Here is a 21,833-nt window from a genome sequence, read left to right as displayed (position 1 = left end):
TGACATCACTAAGGTCAGGAACACAAGCCAAGACACAAGCCCGAGAGAGACACGTGTGCGCTAAAGTAGGGATGGCGACTCTTTCCCGGGAATTATCGATTTTAAATCGATTCGAATTGAACACAGAATAATAGAACTTTAGAAGTATCAATCTTTGCCTTATTTTCTGCCTTGGGAATACCTCGGCGAAACAACAAAAGGTAAGCAAGCCGTCTTTCGTATTAAGCAGAAATAAAGATGAAGACGAAAAATGTAAATGTAAAATTATGTAATTTTACAAAATTTCGTAGTACACATCTGAGTTTGATTCACTGGGTCGATTCATTGCTAACGCCCGTTAGGTATAACTATCGATTTAAAAATTTACATTTTAGTCTTAAAATAGATTCTTTGGTTAGTCGATCTCAAATCGTCATCCCTACGCTAAAGATTTATAGACCGTTGTAATTTTTTTTGGATCGCCTCAGTAAACAATTGTTTTTTGTGTACAAAGCGGAGGCATCAGAGAATTTTTTGAATAGATGTAAAGGCGGCTAACGCACGTGTTCGCAAATATTTCGGTTATGTTTAAATAAAGCATATTTCTGAGGAAACAATTATTTGCTCGTAAAACCAAAGTCATAAAATGAGTGTAATTGTAATTCTGTTATACTGGATTAGGACACTGGAAGTGGAATTTTGATCAGGATTCGAGTGGGCGTTGATGCGTCAATGACCCGCAAAACTTGTGGATCCGCATTCGGCAGGTAACGCAACGGCCAAATTTCAATATCACTCAGGGCAACCTATTTCAACGAATAAAGCCTATAAAATTTACATATACGACTAATATGCAGAAATCTATTCTGGATTATAATAAATTAGAAGCCAGGTATGTGTCTCTACTATTAAGCAGGTAATTAAGGACGTTAAATTTGTAAGTTTCTTTTTTTGTAAGCCCTTATATATGGAGTGATTTTGTTAAATGATTTTTAATTTGGCCAGAAATGTGTTCTTCTTTGGAAGATTTGTCATTCACAACTAGTTTCGTGATCGCTCACACATTCCTCCATTTGCAGTCGTTCCACATAGCATTTTGACAAGATTTGTGTCAAACATTGGTAAGGAAGTTTCATAGTGGATTTTAATTCGAGCAGAAATGTGTTCTTCTTTGGAAGACTTGTCATTTACAACTAGTTCCGTGACCTCGCTCACGCATTCCCGCGCCTGCACCTAACTGTACTTTCCCGTTGACTTAATGCCGACTTTGGACAGAACCTGATCTTAGGCAAGTGTATATTATAGGCCGACATGGCGATCGTTGCAATTTAATTATATTTGGTGTATGCGAAGCGAGGTAGGCGCCACGTAGATCGAAACGTACCTACAGGCCGTACTCGCAACGTAGCCTCTGGCTGAGCTTGAGCTTGCGTGCCGCGCATTCCAACCGAATGAATCCGATTCTAGTCGAAGATTGCCGAGCGTGGCCTGACCGCGGCCGACTTCACACTGCTGTGTGCGCGAGCGCGGCGAGTACATCTCTCCTGTTTGTCTGCACAAGCTATCTGTCAACAAACTTTTCCGCGTCGAATTTAACGGGAGGTTTATTTTGAGTGATTCTTTCGATTATTAACTGTTTTGTTGTGGTGTGTGAAATACTCGAAGAGAACTCGATATATCGTTTCGACTTTGACTCAGTGCTGGAACCGTGTTATTTTTTGTTTTGTATTGCGTGCAACGATCGCGGCGAGCTGTAAAGCCGTTGGTTGTGTGTGAGTGACTATTTCATCGACGTGAAAATAGCTCTTGGTGAGATTGACAAATCAGTCTCCAAGTTTTGGCTATGTTCCGTAACTCACGGTAAATAGTAACTTAATATTTTACACAGTAATAATAATTTGTGGTTTCTCGGGTGGTGAGTCTCTTTGGCCTCAATTGTCCAAGTCTTGCGGAATCCGTTATTTTAAGATAAACTTTATATTCTTAACAAGTCTCTTAGTTTCTATTTCTTTTATTGAACATGGGTTTAACCCACTTGTTATTTGTACAACTACGTAGAGCACACACTGATTTGGTTTTAACTAATTTCCATTCCATAATGCTAAAAGGTAATAAGTAAAAAGACATTTGACTCGAAAGGGTTTATAAAGCGTATTTGAGTGTACAACCTACATATTAACAAAACTATCAAACAAGCCCATCAAAGTTCCAAATGATCTTTTAACTTCAAATTACATTTCATTATACGGTCAACCAAAGCGACAACTGGTGATGTACTTACATACAAGTTTCTATGTACGTACCATACCGATAGCATAAAAAGTTAATCGAAACATGCAATTCGAGTTGCACGAGATGAAACCGGTACGAAAGGCAAAAGGTTACCATAAATACAGATGTTTCGTCAATAAGCTTGTATAGTATATGTAGATATTAGTATGTTAACATATAAGTCGGAATAAGTTGCCGTAGAGGTAGAGTTTTCAACGTCGTTTGTAGCGGCCTCTGTGACGCCTATCGCCTTCTTTTCTATTCATTTTTTGTCTATTATAGATCGAAATCCAATAATATCTGCCTACTAGAAACTCATAACAGCAGTGTTAGGTATACTACAATCTCATTTAAAGACTTAGTAACTTATTTTTTTAGAGATACATATCTGTAATCGGCTTCAAGTAGGTCTATTACCCTTTTTGGCGTAGGTAATGGACTACATTTACCATGTATCGTAACATTGCTACTTTAATATGATTTCAACATTTACAGAATTATTAAAATTAAATAATTATATGCTGCCTATAAGGCTATGATTAAACTGAGTGACACAAATTTAGCGAAATTGAAAACCGTGAATTTATTCAAAGTTTCATTACTGTTTTGCTTGCGCCTTACTTCCTTTTCAAACCTGTTTCATTTAACATAATTATCCCATTTTTCCTATTTCCATAAAATATTTCATAGCCGTCTCTCTGCGATGTATACAACAGGAAATATCGCGTTGATGGTAGTAATTCTTTTTCTGATTACCATCCTGGGCACATCCGGAATGGCTTGCAGGGCCTGTTCTAACGCTTTCTACTAGGGATGGATCTGAGATCGTTTAATCGATATTTTGGGCCAAAAGATCGATTATTTTAATCAATCTCCAGTAATGGTTGGATTCAGTGAATCGATCTTTCATCCTAGAAAATCGAAAGTCGATCTATTCGAATTAGGTTGAATATGTATTAGACATTTTTTGCTGACGGATACGTATTTCAGTGCTTCTTTGGTCCTGATGACCTTTTTATTCGCTATCCTTGTCCTTTTTAGCTGAAATAATCGAATATCGATTTTTGGAGAGTCGATTATTTGAGCCTCGATTATTTGGAATCGATTTATTACACTTCGAATCGAATTGATTCAAGAATCGATATTTTTCGGAAAGAACCGCCATTCCTACTTTCTACTACTCCGGTCCAATCGGATACACCGGAAGATCTGATTATAACCTCATTACCAACATGACACTTGTTACAGCCCATTCTTCGTTTCACTTTCGTTGCTTATTGAAGACGCTTTATCGTGGTAAAATATCACGACTGATGGTAACGTCATCTCTACAAAACACTGTTAATTTCGCTAGAAAATGCTTAATAAAAGCCCCTGTTCTTACATTTTTTCTACTTTTCTACTTCACTAGTTATATTGGTTTATTTTTTTCTGATTATTATTTGTTAACTATATAAAGCCTTGCTGAAATTTAAGTAGGCTAGCGTGCTCTATTTTACCGGTACGCCGGGTCAACACTTTCTATCAATGAAACTCTTGTAAAACTTGATTTGTTTTTATTATTTTGTTCAGATAAATATATTCAGCGTCTCTTAATACTTTCTTAAGATGTTTTAAGACACTTATTATCTAGCGCATCTATTACGATCTTATAACAATTATTCATGACAATACATACAGTACTTACATAATCGACACAACAAAGTTAACCTGAAGCCAATTCCCATAACAAGGATTACGAGTGCGTTACACAATTAGACACTAGTATGACGTGTGATATATAACCTTAAAACTCGTACAATCAATATAGACATGACGTCACTAACTGAAGGATTATATAAATTATATTATGCGTATTATGGGATCACTGGAATCATTCAGTAGTCAATCGTCGTAACCTCTTATGTAGGAAAAATTCAATTTTGGGCTTTCATAAAATTTAAAGTAAGTCCACCTGATTATGAATGGTATCCATGCACTCTTATCAACCCCATAGAGGACAGAGGTTTTAGCGAAGCGACTAAGTGTGTTCCTACAACTGAGAACTGAATAATAGTTGCCTTATAAGCTTGTATACACGTCCTTCCATGGAAACGCAAGAGGTACTGGAAATAGATGAAGTGGTGGTATCTCCCCAATCGAACCATACTTTATATATAGTCTCCTCCTTTCTAGTCCGCTCTGAATATAGAAATGAATCGCGTCGCCATAGCAAATTGTATCACCACACCTGCTCGCAACAACTTCAGAGCGGACTAGCAGTTTGGCGAGGACTATACCACCTTCTATGCGTAATTTTACATTCACGTAAGATTAATAAGTACGTCAATCAATTCCACGAAAATGCACACGAAATAGCAAATCTGCAATCTAATTCATATTTATCGCAATAGATTTTCAGAGTATGATTTCCTCGTATTGTATGAGTATTGAGTTGCGAATATAGGGCATATGCTGTACTTAGTTTACAGTAAATAGGGTTACTGTGGTAAGGCTTCACGTGTCCGCGTGTGGGTGTTCAAGTCTGATGCACTGATGTTTACTCACGTGTGAATATAATAAGAACACTGCAATAAATAGGATTTATTAGTCCACAACCGTAAATTATAAAAAGTTATCATTTGTACATTTTTTCTTGATATTAGGTACTTAAATATGAGCTGTATAAAGTGCATAACTTTGTTATTGTGTTCAGATGTTTATTTATATAGTACAGAATTCCAACATATAGTTTTATAAAAGTACATATTAATTAATTGAAACATATGGGAACCTTTATTTCTCTCAATATAATTTTTACTACACTCAAATGAAATATTCCTACCGCATTGCATTTCTGTGGGTTTTATAGAGTAGCTTCTTAGAAAATTGAAAAACTGGAAGAATTATTTGTGAATTAATAAAGGAAGAACTAATAATAATAAAATAATGTAAAAATGATGGGCTCATTATCAATTAAAGGAAAAAAATATAAATTATATGAACTAAAGAAAAACATGAAGATCTAAAAAAAGACGATGAAAATAAATATTCATTATCAGAAAGTAACGCCAAAAAACTCTTGAATTAAATAAAAAATAGGCATGCACTAAACAGAAAAAGAAATATAATCAAAGAAAGAAAAAAAGAAAGAACCGAATGAATAAGTCTTATACAATAAACACGTTACTGTTACTTAAAAAGATCATATCAATAAAAGAACGCATTCGCATTTCACATTCCGATAAGTCCTGATTGGTTGCGATATTATTTGAATTACAAATTAGTAAAACTGCGGAGAACTCTTTACCATACGTGATTGTAATTCCTTCGTGACTTAGAATCCTATTCTAGCAAATGTATTCATGGATTAATTAAGGCTATTTTGTAATCGTACGCTTAGATTGACTTGTACTTTGCGCTTAAGAGTCACGTTTATTAGACCCAATTATTTTGAACAAGTAATAGCTTAGTGGTTAGAAAGTCTTTCAATCGGGAGGTCCTAGGTTCTGATTTTTTAAAGTAATGTGCGCAATTTAAGTTAATTTTCACTTAAACGTTATTGGAAAATTGCGTTAGGAATCTTAGATGTCAAAGACTTCTTTATCAAATCCTTAGTGTCAGTTAAGTCTACAATTTCTTACTTGGTATGGACTATGGGCTAAACCCTGTCCAGTCCCAGGGAAGGCCCTTGCCCAGCAGTGGGATATCAATGAATTGATGACGAGTCGGAAATAATTACTTTTGCATAACATTGTCGACTCTACTAATATGTTATCCTTCATTTGCATATATAAACAAGATATTGTGTTACAATCAGATTTGTTCTCCAATTAAATGTACATTAGATACCTTAAAATAATTTGACTGATGAAATAATGGCAACTCTCTCTTTGCCCTGTACAAATACAAATTGGAAGTTCTGGTAGATCATAGCCATTTGCAATAGTCAGGTGAAACTCATTTTTCGTGTCAAAACAATACATGTGACCTCCATTATAAAATAGTGCTTTGATGGTAACTTGGCTAAGAGAGTTTTTGTACTGATCATGATCAGTTTTTGCATAACATGGTTGTCATTGACTCGTGGTTTCCCTAATTAGCAAGGTTACAAATTACACGGCATAATGTAATTGGATAAAACAAACGATATCAAATTGTTTGAACAGGCATAATTATTATTTATAGTTACACAGGTTTTTAGTGATGATTCATATGTTTTATTTATAGTATTTCTTGGTTTCTTTGGGCGTCGTATTATTCTCCACATGGGGTCGATTTGAACACCTTAGGACCGCTACTAGAGTCAAATCTTCCCAAAAAATTCATGTTATTTCGCTTGCAAATCATAGGTTATAGGAGAGTAAAGACACGTTCTGATGCTCAATATTGTTGTGGACAATTAAGACATACAAGCCTGTTTAAAAGTAACGTAGATATTTTTAACGTTATGAACAATAATTATACTATCTGCGTTCCACCGTGTAGCTTTGTCCCCGTACACCTCATGCAATGGACATTTCAAAAAAAGCAAAAACAATATCTTCCAGTACTTGAATAAAATCCAAAAAAATCAAATGTAAAAATGCTTGCAAATATTAAAAAAATATAACTAAGATCCGATTACAGAATTCTACCCGTGAATATATAATATTCGCATTATTTATACATAAGAGCTGTGTAAAAGCGCTTTAAATGTAATCAATAAAGATGACTAAGATAAATAGACATTGGGACATTTAGCGATCCATTTGGAAATTGCTTTTGGCACAAAGATTGTATTTTAAATGCGTATTCTGCGTGAATGCCAACTACACATTTAGCAATAGGTGTAGAGATCGCTTGCGAATTACCTTCTATTCTCAACTGAAAACATTTTTATTGCTGTTTTTGTGATTCAAAATTGCTCGAAATAACGGTGAATGAATATTAAACACTTTTCTCTGCTTCATATGTTTGATTGCTTTTTGAAAAAATAATGTAACTCAAAATGTACCAGGCAGCTCTACATTTATTACTATTTTTGGGCAAGATATTTAAATTCGATCGTAATCTTATTTATTCTTATATATTCTTATATACACCGCATACATACAATTATACATCGCATAAAATTATAATTTTTAAACCATAGAAAAAAATTAGCTACTAATAATTATTATAAAAAAAACTAAATTCCAACTGTAGTAATAAGGGCACGAGTTGCAAGGCGTGAAAGATGAGACATACATACATACATACCTACATACATACATATAATATATGCTTAAAACGTTACGCAGTCGAGTAAAAACTTAAAATAATTACCATTTCCTTAACTGGAGTTTTAACGAATGATTAACTAGAAGTAACGCTAACGTTTAACAAGACGTTTAAAAAATTGACCCAAATGCTCTACGCAGCGTAAGTGGGTGGAGTTAATGGTGCGAGATAAGATAATTGCTCTAAGTAATTATCAAATTTCACGTCTTTCATACTTGAACGTTCTTATCACTGTATAAATATTGTTAGACCGACTAATCTTTATCAACGAACACAATGTTTCAAAACTTGTAAATTTGTTATGGGTCGTACTTGTAGTATAAGATCCCAACACGGGATTTATCTACCATGGATTTTTAAGGATAAAGTATGAATAGAAAAATAAGTTTGTGTAGGATTACCTATCAAAATCATTATCTCCTTAATTACAAATATTTTAGCTGTATTTTTGATAACTTTTAATGTGGAATGCACTTTCTTTCGAAGTATTCTCAAAGCGCTATGATATGATTTATTTAAGGCATTAATTTAGGTCTTGGCTCATGGTCAGGTACCTACTTTTTTTAAGTCATGTGTAATACTAACATCAATTATTATCGAAGGTAACATTGTGAAGAAACCTATAACTGAAAATACTCCCGTGTTAAACCCAACAGAAGGACAATAATAGAACGATAGTAAAACATAGTCGCTTATGGATGTTTAAAAAGGGTTCAAGCACTCATTGTTTACGATGTTTTGGTAACTTCAGACGGATTAACAACTTTAAAGCTGCCTGAGAATGCAGCTTAGAGGGAATAGAAAGAATTTTTATTACCGCCTGAAAGAGAACATAAAATTTTATTTCTTTTGGAAAGACAGGCGACAGGTAACGGCCAGTGGGAAGTTAACTTCAAATGATTTTAATTATCTTTCTTTCAACGAAGAAGTAACCTAACAATCTTAAATTTTACGAGCGTGAAATAAAATTGGGGAAGATTTTTTGTTACTATAACCTGATGTACATCATAAGATATTATCACGCTACTCGTGTATTATAAAGAAGTATAAAAATGTAAAAAGTAAAACTTAATTTTCATTAAAAGCTCGAAGCGTGAAATGTTTATGTAAATTTTGTTAAGAATTAACTGTTTGCGGGTTGCAATTGCGACCAAGGATAAGGTTATGTTGTAGCTTCATTGTATAGCTTCACACCTAAAATAGACAAATAAATAGGTAGATTATATTTTACTACGGAGTTCAATTTTTTGTTAATGAAATATTTAGTAGGCATTGTTTTATTTGAAGTTGGTTATGGGCACTGTTAATCATAAGCAAATATTTCTCATCCCGCGGGTCAATATCGGTGTGCAAGTCTCATCTGCATGCGTGAATTAATTTGCTTCAATCCCTTAGCGTCCCTCATACATGTGGTTTATATTGTAAGAATTCTATCAATGGAACTATAGGCGTACATGCGGACCAGATCCGCACGCGGGCACCCGCGTGACAAAGCAAGGCCCTAATCCCTTCATCGTTTCATACTACATCTACGAGAATATTAGTGATGTTACAATGAGTTCCTGTGATGCTGCTATGAGCTATTACACAGCTCGAAACAGTTAGAATAATTTAAATAACTCTGTCACGCTTTGCTCATGCAAGTTTATACTTAGGATCTAACGGTCCTCGCCCTTCATAAGACTGAAGCATCTTCGTCAACTCAATTGACATAATTCTCATGTCTTACAACAACCGGGCGAGATGTTTATATAACTGAAGCGCCGTACTATAAACACACTTCAGAAACCTGTCCGATAGCTATTCGTGTCGGTTATCAGCCTAAATTCGAAAATAATATTAGGCCCATTCGATGCTAAGAATTTATAAGGCTGCATTTGAAAGCAAGCACATATCAGTTTTTATTGAACAAAATAGAAAAAATTAAGCAATTAATTAGTATTTTATAAGCTTTTTTTAGTAACAACTATATATAGTACTCGTATTATAGAGTAATATTTATTGTTTAAAAAGTTATTACGAAATAAAAGATACAAAGAAATATAGATATCATGAAGAAAAATACGGAAAGGGAATCCATAAGGATCGCAATCGATATGGAAGAGCAAGTGATATTACCACGACCTCTACCGAATACATATAAATGAAAGTTTTAATATCCGAACATCAAGTAGTATTTGGGAAACAAGAAGTGTAGGCGTTATCTAATTGAGCGACACAGGTTCCGAAGCTGTTTAATCTCGAATATTATAGTAAAAAGTAAGATAAACCCCGATCCCGGCTTTCACTCACGTCTCATCATTGTAGTAAACGACTCCGTGCTCACTTGTTGATTATTTTGTCATACTTTTAATTCTGCTGTACGCTTCTTCTAAAAAAACTGGCCAATTGCGAATCGAACTCGAACGCTGAAGGTTCCGTACCACAATTTTTTATTTGTTTTTTTATTTTCAGTAATTGTTATCATAGCAGCCATAGAAGTAGGTAAATGCATTGTGAAAATTCAATCTCTACTACCTATTACAATTGAATAGATAAATTAAAAAAACACCGAAAAATACCGGTTTCTTGTATGGCTACCCCTATTTATTTTCAAGATCTTTTTATTTTTAGTATGATTGTTATTTTAGTAGCTATACATACTCTGTAAAAATGTCTATATATCTATTACTGTTCACGAAATAGAGCCCCCTGACAGAGAGACAGACAGCGGAGCTTTAGTAGTAGGTTCCGTTTTTTTATCCTTTGAGTACGGAACCCTGCAAACAGCTTAGTCAGTCCGTCACCCATTGTACGTGACTGGTACAATTGATGCTTTTTCTTTTTCTAATACTTCGTATTCTTTTTCTTCGCAATTGGACTAAATAATCTCGATTTTCCTATTAACATTACCGTTAAAGTTATGATCAATGCGTTCTATTATTTCGAATGATTCAATTGTAGTACTATGTAGTATCCTTGATCAGATAGCGCGTGCTTGGCAAAACAATACACGTTTTATATAAACAATAGTACATTTTCTAATTAAGACGTAATTATTTTATTAAAGGTTTTAACTAACTACAACATTATTATCCATAGCGCTGAATTTAGATCTTTTATAAGATTGAAGTTGTTCACTGTTGCCCATATACATCCGTAACTTTTTTTTGTTTACGAGGGGAAAACTTCAAAAGGTACCCGGTGCTGTGGGAGCGATGCAGGGTTATGTGGGATTCTTACCGCACTAAAACCCCCTCGGTTGTCATTCTCGGCGCTGCGTAGAGGACTCCGGGATAACCAAATGAACGTACATATATACATCTGTAACTAGCACCATATCCGCGGTCCTGCCTGAAGCCGATCAAAGACGGGTTATCATCATCAACCCATTACTGTCTTACTCCTGGGCACGGGTTTCCTCTTATAATGAGAAGGATTAGGCCATAGTCCACCGCGCTGGCCAGGTGCGTATTGGTAGACTTCACATACTTTTGAGATGTTTTTTTTTATCTCTCAGGAAAACATCGTGAGCAAACCTGCATAAGGTTTCCTCACGATGTTTTCCTTCGAATTTCGAAATTCGAATACATAACTTTGAAAAATCAGAGGTGTGTGCCTGGGATTTGTACCTCGGACCTAGGTTATCACTGCGGATTGCGAAGAGGGGTTCTCACTCCTGAGCAATAAGAATATCTTGGTCGCCTCATATGTAAGACAGTCGGTATCCACACCCTACTTACGAAATGCAAGATCTGCCTCAGGCTAGAAATAGACGATTATACTTTAGCAATTGCATTACAGTCTAATTTTATGCTCGATTTGGTACACAGTAAAGTGTAATAATCGGAACAATAAAAATTCATAAACAACTAAAGTTGTCTAGTTTAACAACAATGAAATACTGTTGTTCGTAGTCTTTTCCTGTCGTTTAGCCTTAACGTGTTGTAACTGGGCTATTCAGTGTTAAATAGACTAAATTGTTGTCTATTACGTAGCTTTGAAATAGATATAACATAATGCAGCTATAGCAATATGCTGGTAGTGATCAAATTTTGGATAAAGGTTTTCAGATGTGGTAATAAACATTGATGAATTTTATGGCTGGAGAATAAGAGAATAAGCTTACAATTTACATTTTTTTAATCTTTCGTTTGTAGAATATATATACAGAGTTTTGCTCGTTATTATTCACGAAATTTAAATTGAGATCTATATATTGAGACATGTTATTATTAAATTATTGTTACTTTTATGGAAAAGTAATGAAAGACACAGTTGATTATTGGTTATCTATCCTAATGGATCCCTGATGGAGTCCCTGTATCAACAACATAATTGTTGATACAGGGACTCTACAAAAAGGAACTATAAGTAACATTAGTTTGTGATACACTCCATAACCATCTGGTCTAGTATCCATTAACATGTCGATCATTGCGATAGACAAATAGACGCGATTGTACGAATGAACGAACTTGTTCAAATAATTGCCTTCTCCACGTAACACATAAGTACAAGTAACTTGCAAAACTTGTGTATACTTGTGGTATATGTAATTTGTTGTGTTACGATTTGAAAAATGCTTTAAACAAAATAGAATAGACAATGTTCTATTAATCATTCAAGTTTATCATTATTCATCATTAGATTATTACTACAGATGAAACGAATTAGAAGGCAAAATATCTGTTATGAGAATTTTTACTAAGTATTTCGTTTTTTTTTAACTTGAATAACATATAATTCAATATGAATTTTCTCATCAGAGTAGTGTTCTAACTTTTACTTTCATACGATTTGCGGTTATTATCTATGTCTACAATTGAGAATGTCACTTGCATTACTTTTGTAGTTTTGTCTAAACAAAATCGGTACATAGATTCTTATTCAGGCATCACAATAAATTGTAACAATAATTCTGTATCATAACAGATTTCTTAACGATAACAAACAAATGATTACTTAGATTAACTTTGTCACTCATACAATATCTAACATAATCATATAAATCGGTGGTAGGACGCGAGACGGGCATGGCTGGTGGGCTGGAGCGTGACGTCTGCCACCCGATAGCCCATCTCACGAGTCTCACGACCGACCCACTTACACCAAGGTCACCGTCTGACCTCCTAATCTCCGTTTCCGTATTTAACCATTCCCAATGCACTTACGCAACTGATTTATCGGTTGATTAACGGTTTGGACATCTCCTTAGCGCTTATCGCCGTGAGAAATTATAATAGGAATTATGGTTTTGGTTTAAAATTAATTATGATTGATGTTAAAAATTGTGACTTATGTTGTATTTATAATTTTGACTCACATGATATAAAAGTGATTTATTACGAAACACACTAGAAATACCATTATTACATAGTGCTATTGTAATACATCTGTCTATAATTACAATTATTTACTCTCTAAATGAAAAGTTATTTATACAACATTACGTCGCTTTAATTGATCAGCAATCGAGTCATAGCTGGTAGTGCAGCGATAAAATTGAAATTGAATGAAATACAGTAAGCCAAAAAACTTGATAGGAGTTTTTACAATTGATACGGTCCCGTAAGGCACGTAGAAGGTGCATTGTATGTACATGATGGTGCGCGTGCGCCGTCCGCGACAGATTTTCAGATAGGCCGCCAATCAGAGCGTGTGCCTGTCCCGTATCACGGGCACTGATATACAACACAACACACTTTCTAATCTGCGCCTTTGTCAGTGCTCTCGGCTATTGGTTAACTTGTTATACCAGACTTTCGCCAATTGTTTTCACGGTACATTAGATTTCTTCTCCGTCTTCGCGCTTAAATATTCCGCATTAGTTACGGTTGCATCACAATAATGCACAGTACAAACATCGACAATACTTTGCGAGTATACCTTACGGCCGCGTATATCGAGGTACCCTTGAAACGCGACGCTGCTCGGTGCACGAGATTGCGTTTAATCTAAACTGCGGTTACTCGGATCACCGCTCGGATATTATATTGCCAGTTTAGCCGGAGTCCGCTCCCAACGCTGAATCCGATACGAGCTATCTCGGAGCGGGCGGTGTGTGAAATAGGAGAGCAGACAGACAACAAGCTTAGCCGCAATGGCTCTCTTGATAAGGTGATGTGGATGCGTGTATTTTAGAGGAGCGAGAGGAGGTGGCGGCGCGGGGGGTGCGGGACCGGTCCGCGTACCGGTTTGCGTCAACGTCGTCGAGTGGCTTAGGACTAACCGTTTTATTAGCTGAGCAATGCTCCACAAACGATAGCCACTGGCCGGAGCGGCCAGCCCTGCAGCCTAAGACGACCTGATCGTCTCGAGTCGCCACTAAATTATAGTTGTTTGCCCTCAAATGTTTACCCTCATAGCGATGCCATGAGCCGTGTCCATTAGGATAAATATTAGCTTGTTATTTTAGGGTCAAAGCTAAATATAGTTGTATTGGAAAGCTAGGAAATGAGAAGGATATACGTTGATTCAATACAAAGTATAAAGTATACCTAAGTGTAAATAAATACAGAGATAGATAGATAGTTTTAAAATATGCTATTAAAACTGAGTAAACTTATTGATTGATCCTCTATAATATTTATGAAGCAAAAACAATGTCTTGACACAGCTGCAAATCCTTCAATGGCCGTTTTATTTATTTTCAAGGCGCAATGCAAGCTGAGGCGAAAGCAACCTTGTGGGATAAACGTTTATTGAGAAATTTCCTAGTAAAATGTAATTTATTGATAAAGTGTTAACCTAGATAACTCAGCATACGTGCTATAGAGGTGTTTAGATATTTATAGTCGGTTGTTTACTCAAACCGCGAGTTTTATTTGCACTAACGTTGTTGTAAACAATGTACGTTCGATTTGATTTATCGCAGCATCAGCTCCCGTTTAGGGTTGGCGATTCTTTCCGAAAAATATCGATTCTTTAATCTATTTTAATCGAAATGTAATAAATCAATTTACGATATATTTTAATCGAAATACGTGTCCGTCAGCAAAAAAATGTCTATAATACATTGAACCAACTTCGAAAAGATCGACCTTGGATTTTCTAGGATGAAAGATCGATTCATTGCATCGATGCACTACTGGATATCGATTAAAATAATCGATTTTTGTCCCAAAAGATCGATTCTTCGATCAATCGACCTCAGATCGCCATCCCTACTCCCGTTTTAAATCTACCTAGTCATCAGCGGGGTCGTTATTGTTTAAATTGCCCGAGGAAACTAAATGTAGAGCAATGAGTAAATTTCAAAAGACGTAGATGTTACGTGTATATCTGATGTAGCATAAAAACTTAATGTCTCTAAATTACGACTAGCAAGTTTACAACAGATGTTGTTGTATAATTTTAAAGCGTTTTTATATCTGCCTATCGTATACCACAGTATCATAAGAAAATTCTCAAAATTTTAGCTAAAGAATACTTTATGGCAGGAACAATGTGTATTGTTTTTAGTTTTATTACCAACGTAGGTATATTCAATGCCATATAGTATCTACACAATCATTATGGCATATTATATAAACAGTTATTAAAGATGTTTGTTCATGTCTTAGGATGACTGTATAATACATACAAAGAAGATTGATCATGACATTTCGCAAGCCCTAGTCTATACGAAAAAAATCATTATTTTTGCATTTACTATATAGGTATATTAATTTTACACCTCTTCCTGATACATAAAGAGGCGTTTTCTTTTGTTTTAAAAAAATATTTGCTATTGGCCTTCGCGTCTATTTCGATAAAACGCGAGATGGCAAGCTGCCACGATAATGTTTTGATGCGGTGATAGCGGCACACTTTCCAGCTCGAGCGACTCGCCTCACTAGGACCCAGCCCGGTCTCTCTTAATTACAAAACGCGGTAACCAGGTTAACGAACCTATATTGTATTATCATTCATATAACGTGTGAAAAAGAATCTCGACTCTTTCGACACCTTTTTGTACAACCTTTTCGGCAATTACTTTATTGTTCGAACGATTCGAGCCCATGCATAAATGAGCTCTTGTTTCATGTTCGCCATTTCCGGAATTGCGTACAGTCCGTCACGGTACGTACTTTATGTGAATGGATCCAGCATAAACCATTTCGTGTGTGCTCACGACAAATTCAATTCAATGACACCGTGTGACGCGGTCAACGATCTATGATACAATTTCGGTGTACAATACTGCAATTCTATTACATCCACACTTGTAACAACAATTACGAGGCCATAGACTCATCATCCTGAGAACGACTTATATCGGAGTCGTCAAAGAGTTTATTTGGTTGTAGGCACTCTACGATAGCTGAAATAAAGCGAGCCGCGACGCAATATGGGTGTAAGTGAGGGTGAAGTGATCTTCGTGCGCTATCGGTCCTCGGAGTACCACAGCGGCTAGTGCGATGTTTGAGTCGTTGGTGTCGCGGCTGACGTCACCGCCGGTGTCACGGCGGCGACACACGGTCCATGCGGCCCGCGAAGTGTGCAGCGAACCCGAAGAAGAAGTTGTTCCGGTGCAGCGTCGGTCACGAACCGCGAAACAGTTGCTCGACAAGCGACGTAAGGCTCGCCTATCTTGCGCGGATCTTACCGCAGCGAACTACGCCGAACCAGAGAGAACTTCGCGAATCGACGCCCTCAAAGCTTTTTTGCCACTGCGACAGTCCAAGTCTCTCGGCCGACTCGACGGTCTCAAGGAGGTGAGTTTTATTAATAATTCTTGCTGAAATACAGATGGCAAACCTCCAATGCAATTAGCCCGATACAAAAATACATTAAATTCCGCCAATCGCAGTTATTTTTGCCATTGCAACTCAGATTACGTGTGCACATTTTTTAGTTAGGAACCTTGACAAAGTTGTTGACAATTATGATGCACTCGCTCAACGGTTACTTGCGACACTAGAGAACGCTGCGATGGCCTTCGCGCGGCTCCCATGAGCATGCGCGTGCGCAGCACACCTGTTGATCCCCCCTCGTCTCGGTCGCGGTCCTCTCGTACTATTGCTCAATCGATAACTCAAAAAATATAACTATTGTTTATTAAATATCTCACCTGCAACAGAACGAATCTACATCGCAGGGACGATCTATTGAATCTGTCTATAGCAACGTCCGTCAAGTTGCGAAACGTTTGATGGGGTTCCTATGAACTATGACATCACATTAGGTTGTATAAGATAATACAAATAGTACACGAGAACCGACATTTGAATGCATGACTCGTCGATTTTTGACATGGCTAAGATATAATGCAATCTGAGATTAAAAGTGTGGTTGTATGGGAGTGGTCCGTAAGCCTTGTGCATTCAATGAGTTGCATACCCGCAATCAACTGATAGTTATGAAATTATGTAGGAATTTTCTATAGTCATCGGTGTAATTGCTGTCTGTAATGATCTAAGGAAATCTAACACTTCAGTTGACTGAGACCATGCCCATATAACGCAAGTATAATAAGTACATATGTGATCCAATATACCGCTACACTTGTAGTTGTAAGTGGGTAGTAGATACGAGTAAATACATGTATTGTAAGCAGAAGCATGATTTTTGAAGTTAAACTTCTTTAGGCGCGTTATGAAAAAATGATGAGAGTGAAATTTTAAGATTCGTCACAGAAGTTGCAGCGGTTGCAGTCTCGAAACAAAAGTTACCAACAAAATAGAAATAGAACCTCTATTAGTCGCGCAAGTCGGCACCATCGTCGCCTCTGTTCACTGTTTTCATATTCATAGTATTTATCCACAGGTTTCTAGTGTCTAAATTCACACACGTGTTTCAGTTTTATGAAAGTGCGATTTATATATGTGCTGATATGATATATGAGTGCTGAAATTATATTCAGTAGTGATTTAAATTCAATATTTCACGATGTTAAAATGTACCAGTTCAAGTACTAGGGTATTTCATAAGATTTCGGTCCCAAATGAGCATGAAGTCCACCTGATGGTAAGAGGACTGCTGCCCATGGATTATTGCAACCAATAGTGTAGGTATACATCCTACCTTAAGACTAGATGCATAGTCATTTCTGAAGACTAATGGGCGCCTCGTGTAAGTCAGACGTTTAATTATTTATTGTTAGTGCTACTGTAATAAATTTAGTTGACATTATTCCGAATTCCAAATATAAAACTTTGATTGATTGACTATGTTTTATGTTCAAACTAAAAGATGTGACCTTTTACACAACCGTTTTATGGGAATAGATCGAAATCGGAAACGATGAAATTTGCAATGATAATTTTGATCTCCATTTCCTCTAAAATAATATTTGCGGTAGTCCGTGACCTAGATAATTAAGCGAATTTTTACATATATTATAATATGCCATCAATATTAGATATCTGTTTATGTTAAGTGACAGAGCGTGATATTTAGTATTCTATTATCTGTTGAATTTTGTTATTTATTATAATCTATCATGCATGACGCTTGTTAAAACCTTCCAACTATTCATGTTTGTGTTAAGATATTTTGAAACTAAAGATCAAAAAATATTTATTAACTTTTTGGTCGAACGACTCGTTATTTATTAGATACACAATTACCTTGATTCGGTCTTCGATTGGTTCGAAGGTTGTAAAAAACGAGTTTGTTGCATCTATAATTAATCAACGGTATGCATTCTACGTTAAAGTTAAATCACGATTAGAGACAAAGTAGGCTGTTGATAGCGAAGTTTGGTTTGAAGCGCAGCACCGTTACGACACAGATCGCAAACGTCCCGATATTCCGCAGATAGAGCAAGAATGCACGACATGCAGGCAGGTAAGGCAGGTATTGGGCTCTTCTTTATGGGGACGACACGACACTGGCACGGCAGCGACAGCGATAGCGACATTTGGGCACGCCTTCATCTATGATTGTACTACTAGCTCTGTCACTGGCGATGTTGTTTGCGACAACGTGTCGGTGTTGTGACGGCATCGCTATAATATATATGAATTGAAGTTTCCGTGCGAGAGATTATTAGTTGGAATACTGGTTTACTTCATCTTTCTAAATAAATAAATTAAACTAATATGCATTTCATTTAAAAAATAAGTTAATTAATTCAGAGTCCAGACTCTGTCGTGTCATTTAGTATCGATGTCGATCAAAAGTGAAAAAAAAAACCGATACCATACGATATCGTGTCGTGTCGTCCCATTGAAGAAGAGCCCATTCCCAACCTTGACTACTCACACACCCACGTCGCCACGAGCCTACGTGCAAGGGACGTGTGCGTGTTATTTGCCCATGTGATTTACAGACAAATGCCAACGCCGTACACAGATGCGCACGTCCACGGAGCATTAGGCCGCTTTGTTGGACCATCTCATCGCGTTAACGCCTTTTGTCTGACGGCGAATGGGAACATCTGCTCTTAAGAGGCTGTTATTAAATTTGTTCGGGTACCTGGTCCAACCAGTTACACAAGCCTAGCGCAACGCCAAACGTTTTTGTCTATTTTATTAATAAACGCTATCATAGCGAGTTATGGTTTATGGATTTTAATGGAAAACACGAGCTTGCAGGACAGTTAGTTCATTTAACAAAAAGTAAATAATCTGTACGCGGTTGGTAGCGAACAATAAAAGGAACTGTTATGATGATTTGAGAAACATTGCCTTTCTTAAATTAACCAACAGAATCGAGAATCGAACGAAATTTTTGCAGGAGTTTTTGTAGTTATTTGACAAACAACCGCTGTACTAAAAAGTTTATGTGCAAACGAATTTAGTTCGTTTTCATGGTCATAAGGCCTGGATAATTTGAGTGAAGAAGATGAAGAATTATTAACAGTATTTTTAGTCACAGTAGCATAACAAACATTTCACACAATGCCTACTATATCATCTAGTAACTATATTCGTCGATTGAGTAGCGTAACAAACATATTTCACACAATGAGTAGGCATATCATCTAGTGACTATACTATTAGATTGCAAGTTGCATAAATGTGACTGATGTTTATAGCATGTCGTAACTAAACGATACACTATACACGTTTTTACTTTATGCAGAATTGTTATTATTATTGCAGTTATTAACACCATTTTTATACATGTTAAAAATTAAAGCATCAAATTCTCATGCGGTTTGCTCGTTGTGATCGTCTGAAGTATTTTATTACTTGTTTTATATCCCAGATTGTATTCAATCAATAAGAGCCCTTTTTTTATAACGGTATGTTTATTTTTATTCTAATTAAGTCGTTGTCAACCCATTACTGTCCCACTGCTGGGCACTGGTCTCTTCCGAGAGAAAGATTACTAATTAACTATTACAGTTTTAGTATATTGTTTTTGATTTTTTCCATAAGTTCTGAATACATTAAATATTTTCAAACATTCAGCTTTGGTAAGACTTTAAGAAACTCAGCGATACTAGGCACGTGGCTAATTGTGTTTCTTGCACGCTTCAAATCTGATCAAGTTCGCGCCTTAGGCGACGGTTGGAGCGGCAAAAACACTTAGCTATAAGCTACATGCTGTCGCTATGGTTTTTTGCAAGCCGGATTCCTGGTACCGGCTCGTGTTTCCCTGACTCAGACGTAACGGAACTCGAAGTACCTCAACGAGCATCAGATCAATTAAGCGATTGCGAAGCGATAGGCACTTAACACAACTACTGGAACATTCACTATGTTTGAGCGAATGTGACTGCGCACGTGTCTACTGATTAGTTTTTTTTTAAGAATTAGGTGTTGTTTTCTTTTTTTAAGTGTTCAAGTCTCGGTCGATCTATTTGGTGGATGGTGGTGGATTATGGTGGATGGCTTGGTGTTTGATGTAAAATTGCTTGATAAATCCAAGATGTACAGGGTTTCTTGTTCTTCATATACACATCAACTTTAGAGGCTCATATAGGATATAAATTCTATATTATGTACTCGTACAATAAAAAGGTTTAGTAAAAAAATATTATTAATGAATATGTAAAAAATATTTTGATTAGGCAGAGCAAAAACACGTTTAGATGTTATAATAGATCTCAATTCATATATTGTTATTTTGATAAATATCTCCATTGTTTAAATATAATTAAATACGTAATTGTTAGTGTTTTATGTTTTACGATTATGCTGCCAAAAACTGACTAGTAACCTATTTGAAAGTCATGTGATTATAGTCTTACTATTTTTAGAAGATGCTTAGTGGTTTGAAATTCTGCCTCTCGATTACGGGGTTTGAGGTTCGACACCCAATCACGTGTCTTTGATTTTTTAAATTAAATATGTGCATAATAGAAATTATCTATCATTTGCTTGAAAATTGAAGGAAAACATCGTGAGAAAATCTTCATAATTGAGAGTTTTAGAAAAATATTTTCACAATTGAGTAGTTTACTAATCCGCTCTTGGCCAGGGTTATCCACTTTGACCTAAACCTTATACACGTGCCCAGTAGTGGGGCAGTAATGAGTTCCCGTCGATGGTTATCATCTCAAAAATTAATATTTGTAAGTTGTAAAGCAATCTCTAAGTAAGATTTAGTTTAGGGGAACTAAGTGACTTTATCAATACACATCTGACTGTATGATTGAATGTTGTGGGTTAGTCTACCGGTTCATTTGTCCGAACTATAACTTGTTCTCATGTAGGTATTTGCTTGTAATTAATTGCTCACCACACCGTCCTACTTACGGTAACCTTGGCTCGCGTATTAAATGCCATTGTAGATAAGTTATTTACGTTTGGCAATGAGAAAAGCGGCGCAAGAAGTTTTGGTATCACGAATTCGTCAGATCGAGTATTTTGAATTTAGCATTTATAAATAAAACAGGTGGTAGTAAACAGTAGTACGGTGTTTGGCTTTAAAGTGCAGCTCTACATCATTTTTAATGTAACGAATAAGACGGTAAATATGTTGTTAAAGGGCAACCTAATTGTAAAGTTTCTCCATAATTGAGTCAAAAATGTATAAACACTTGACAAATATCGATAAACTTACGCAGATAGAAGAGATGAGTTAAAAGAAGAAAATATAAAATTAGGCGGTGATAGAACCTACAGGGTTTGATGGTGATTCCACCGACACACCTATTTTTGCTGCGTGTCGGTGATAGGGTATGGATGGTGGCTAATATGAAGCGTTCATTTTATTCCTCACGAGTACCAATGCATCTGATCAGCTTCGGGTAGAACCACTATAATATATGGAACTCGTTAACAGTCCATTGATGGCAGTAACCAAGAGTAGGTTGGATTGCATGCTCGTTTTACTCTGCAATTACCCAGCGAGGTGACCATTCCAAATCCCAAGGAGTCATGTTCCTAAGAATTAAGGTCGATGACGAAACAAAACGATTATGCCTAATGGGCGTGCCTAATTTTTTGCTGCTTCTAATTCTTTTTTGTTACAAAGTTTATTCG

The 21,833-nt window shown here is 36.1% G+C and overlaps 1 protein-coding gene across 2 annotated transcripts in view; it reads left to right on the top strand.

Annotated features, from left to right (window-relative positions):
• The window catches only part of LOC140753806 (uncharacterized), a 185,324-nt gene that overhangs the window by 97,302 nt on the left and 66,189 nt on the right, over positions 1-21,833 (top strand). Inside the window, exons 1-2 of one of the 2 annotated variants that reach the window (XM_073088595.1) lie at positions 1,479-1,839; positions 15,762-16,169. The exons of the other annotated variant lie outside the window; for it this stretch is intronic. Of the exons in view, the coding sequence (XP_072944696.1) occupies positions 15,873-16,169 (297 nt within the window). The 5' untranslated portion in view covers positions 1,479-1,839; positions 15,762-15,872. Of the gene's footprint in view, positions 1-1,478; positions 1,840-15,761; positions 16,170-21,833 lie in introns of those variants that run through there. 2 annotated transcript variants of the gene reach the window in all.

This window comes from Epargyreus clarus, unplaced genomic scaffold, assembly GCF_041222505.1.
Source record: "Epargyreus clarus isolate Ecla_fem2 unplaced genomic scaffold, WU_Ecla_fem_2.2 ptg000027l, whole genome shotgun sequence".
Taxonomy (NCBI): domain Eukaryota; kingdom Metazoa; phylum Arthropoda; class Insecta; order Lepidoptera; family Hesperiidae; genus Epargyreus; species Epargyreus clarus.
This window is presented reverse-complemented; position numbering and strand designations above follow the sequence as displayed.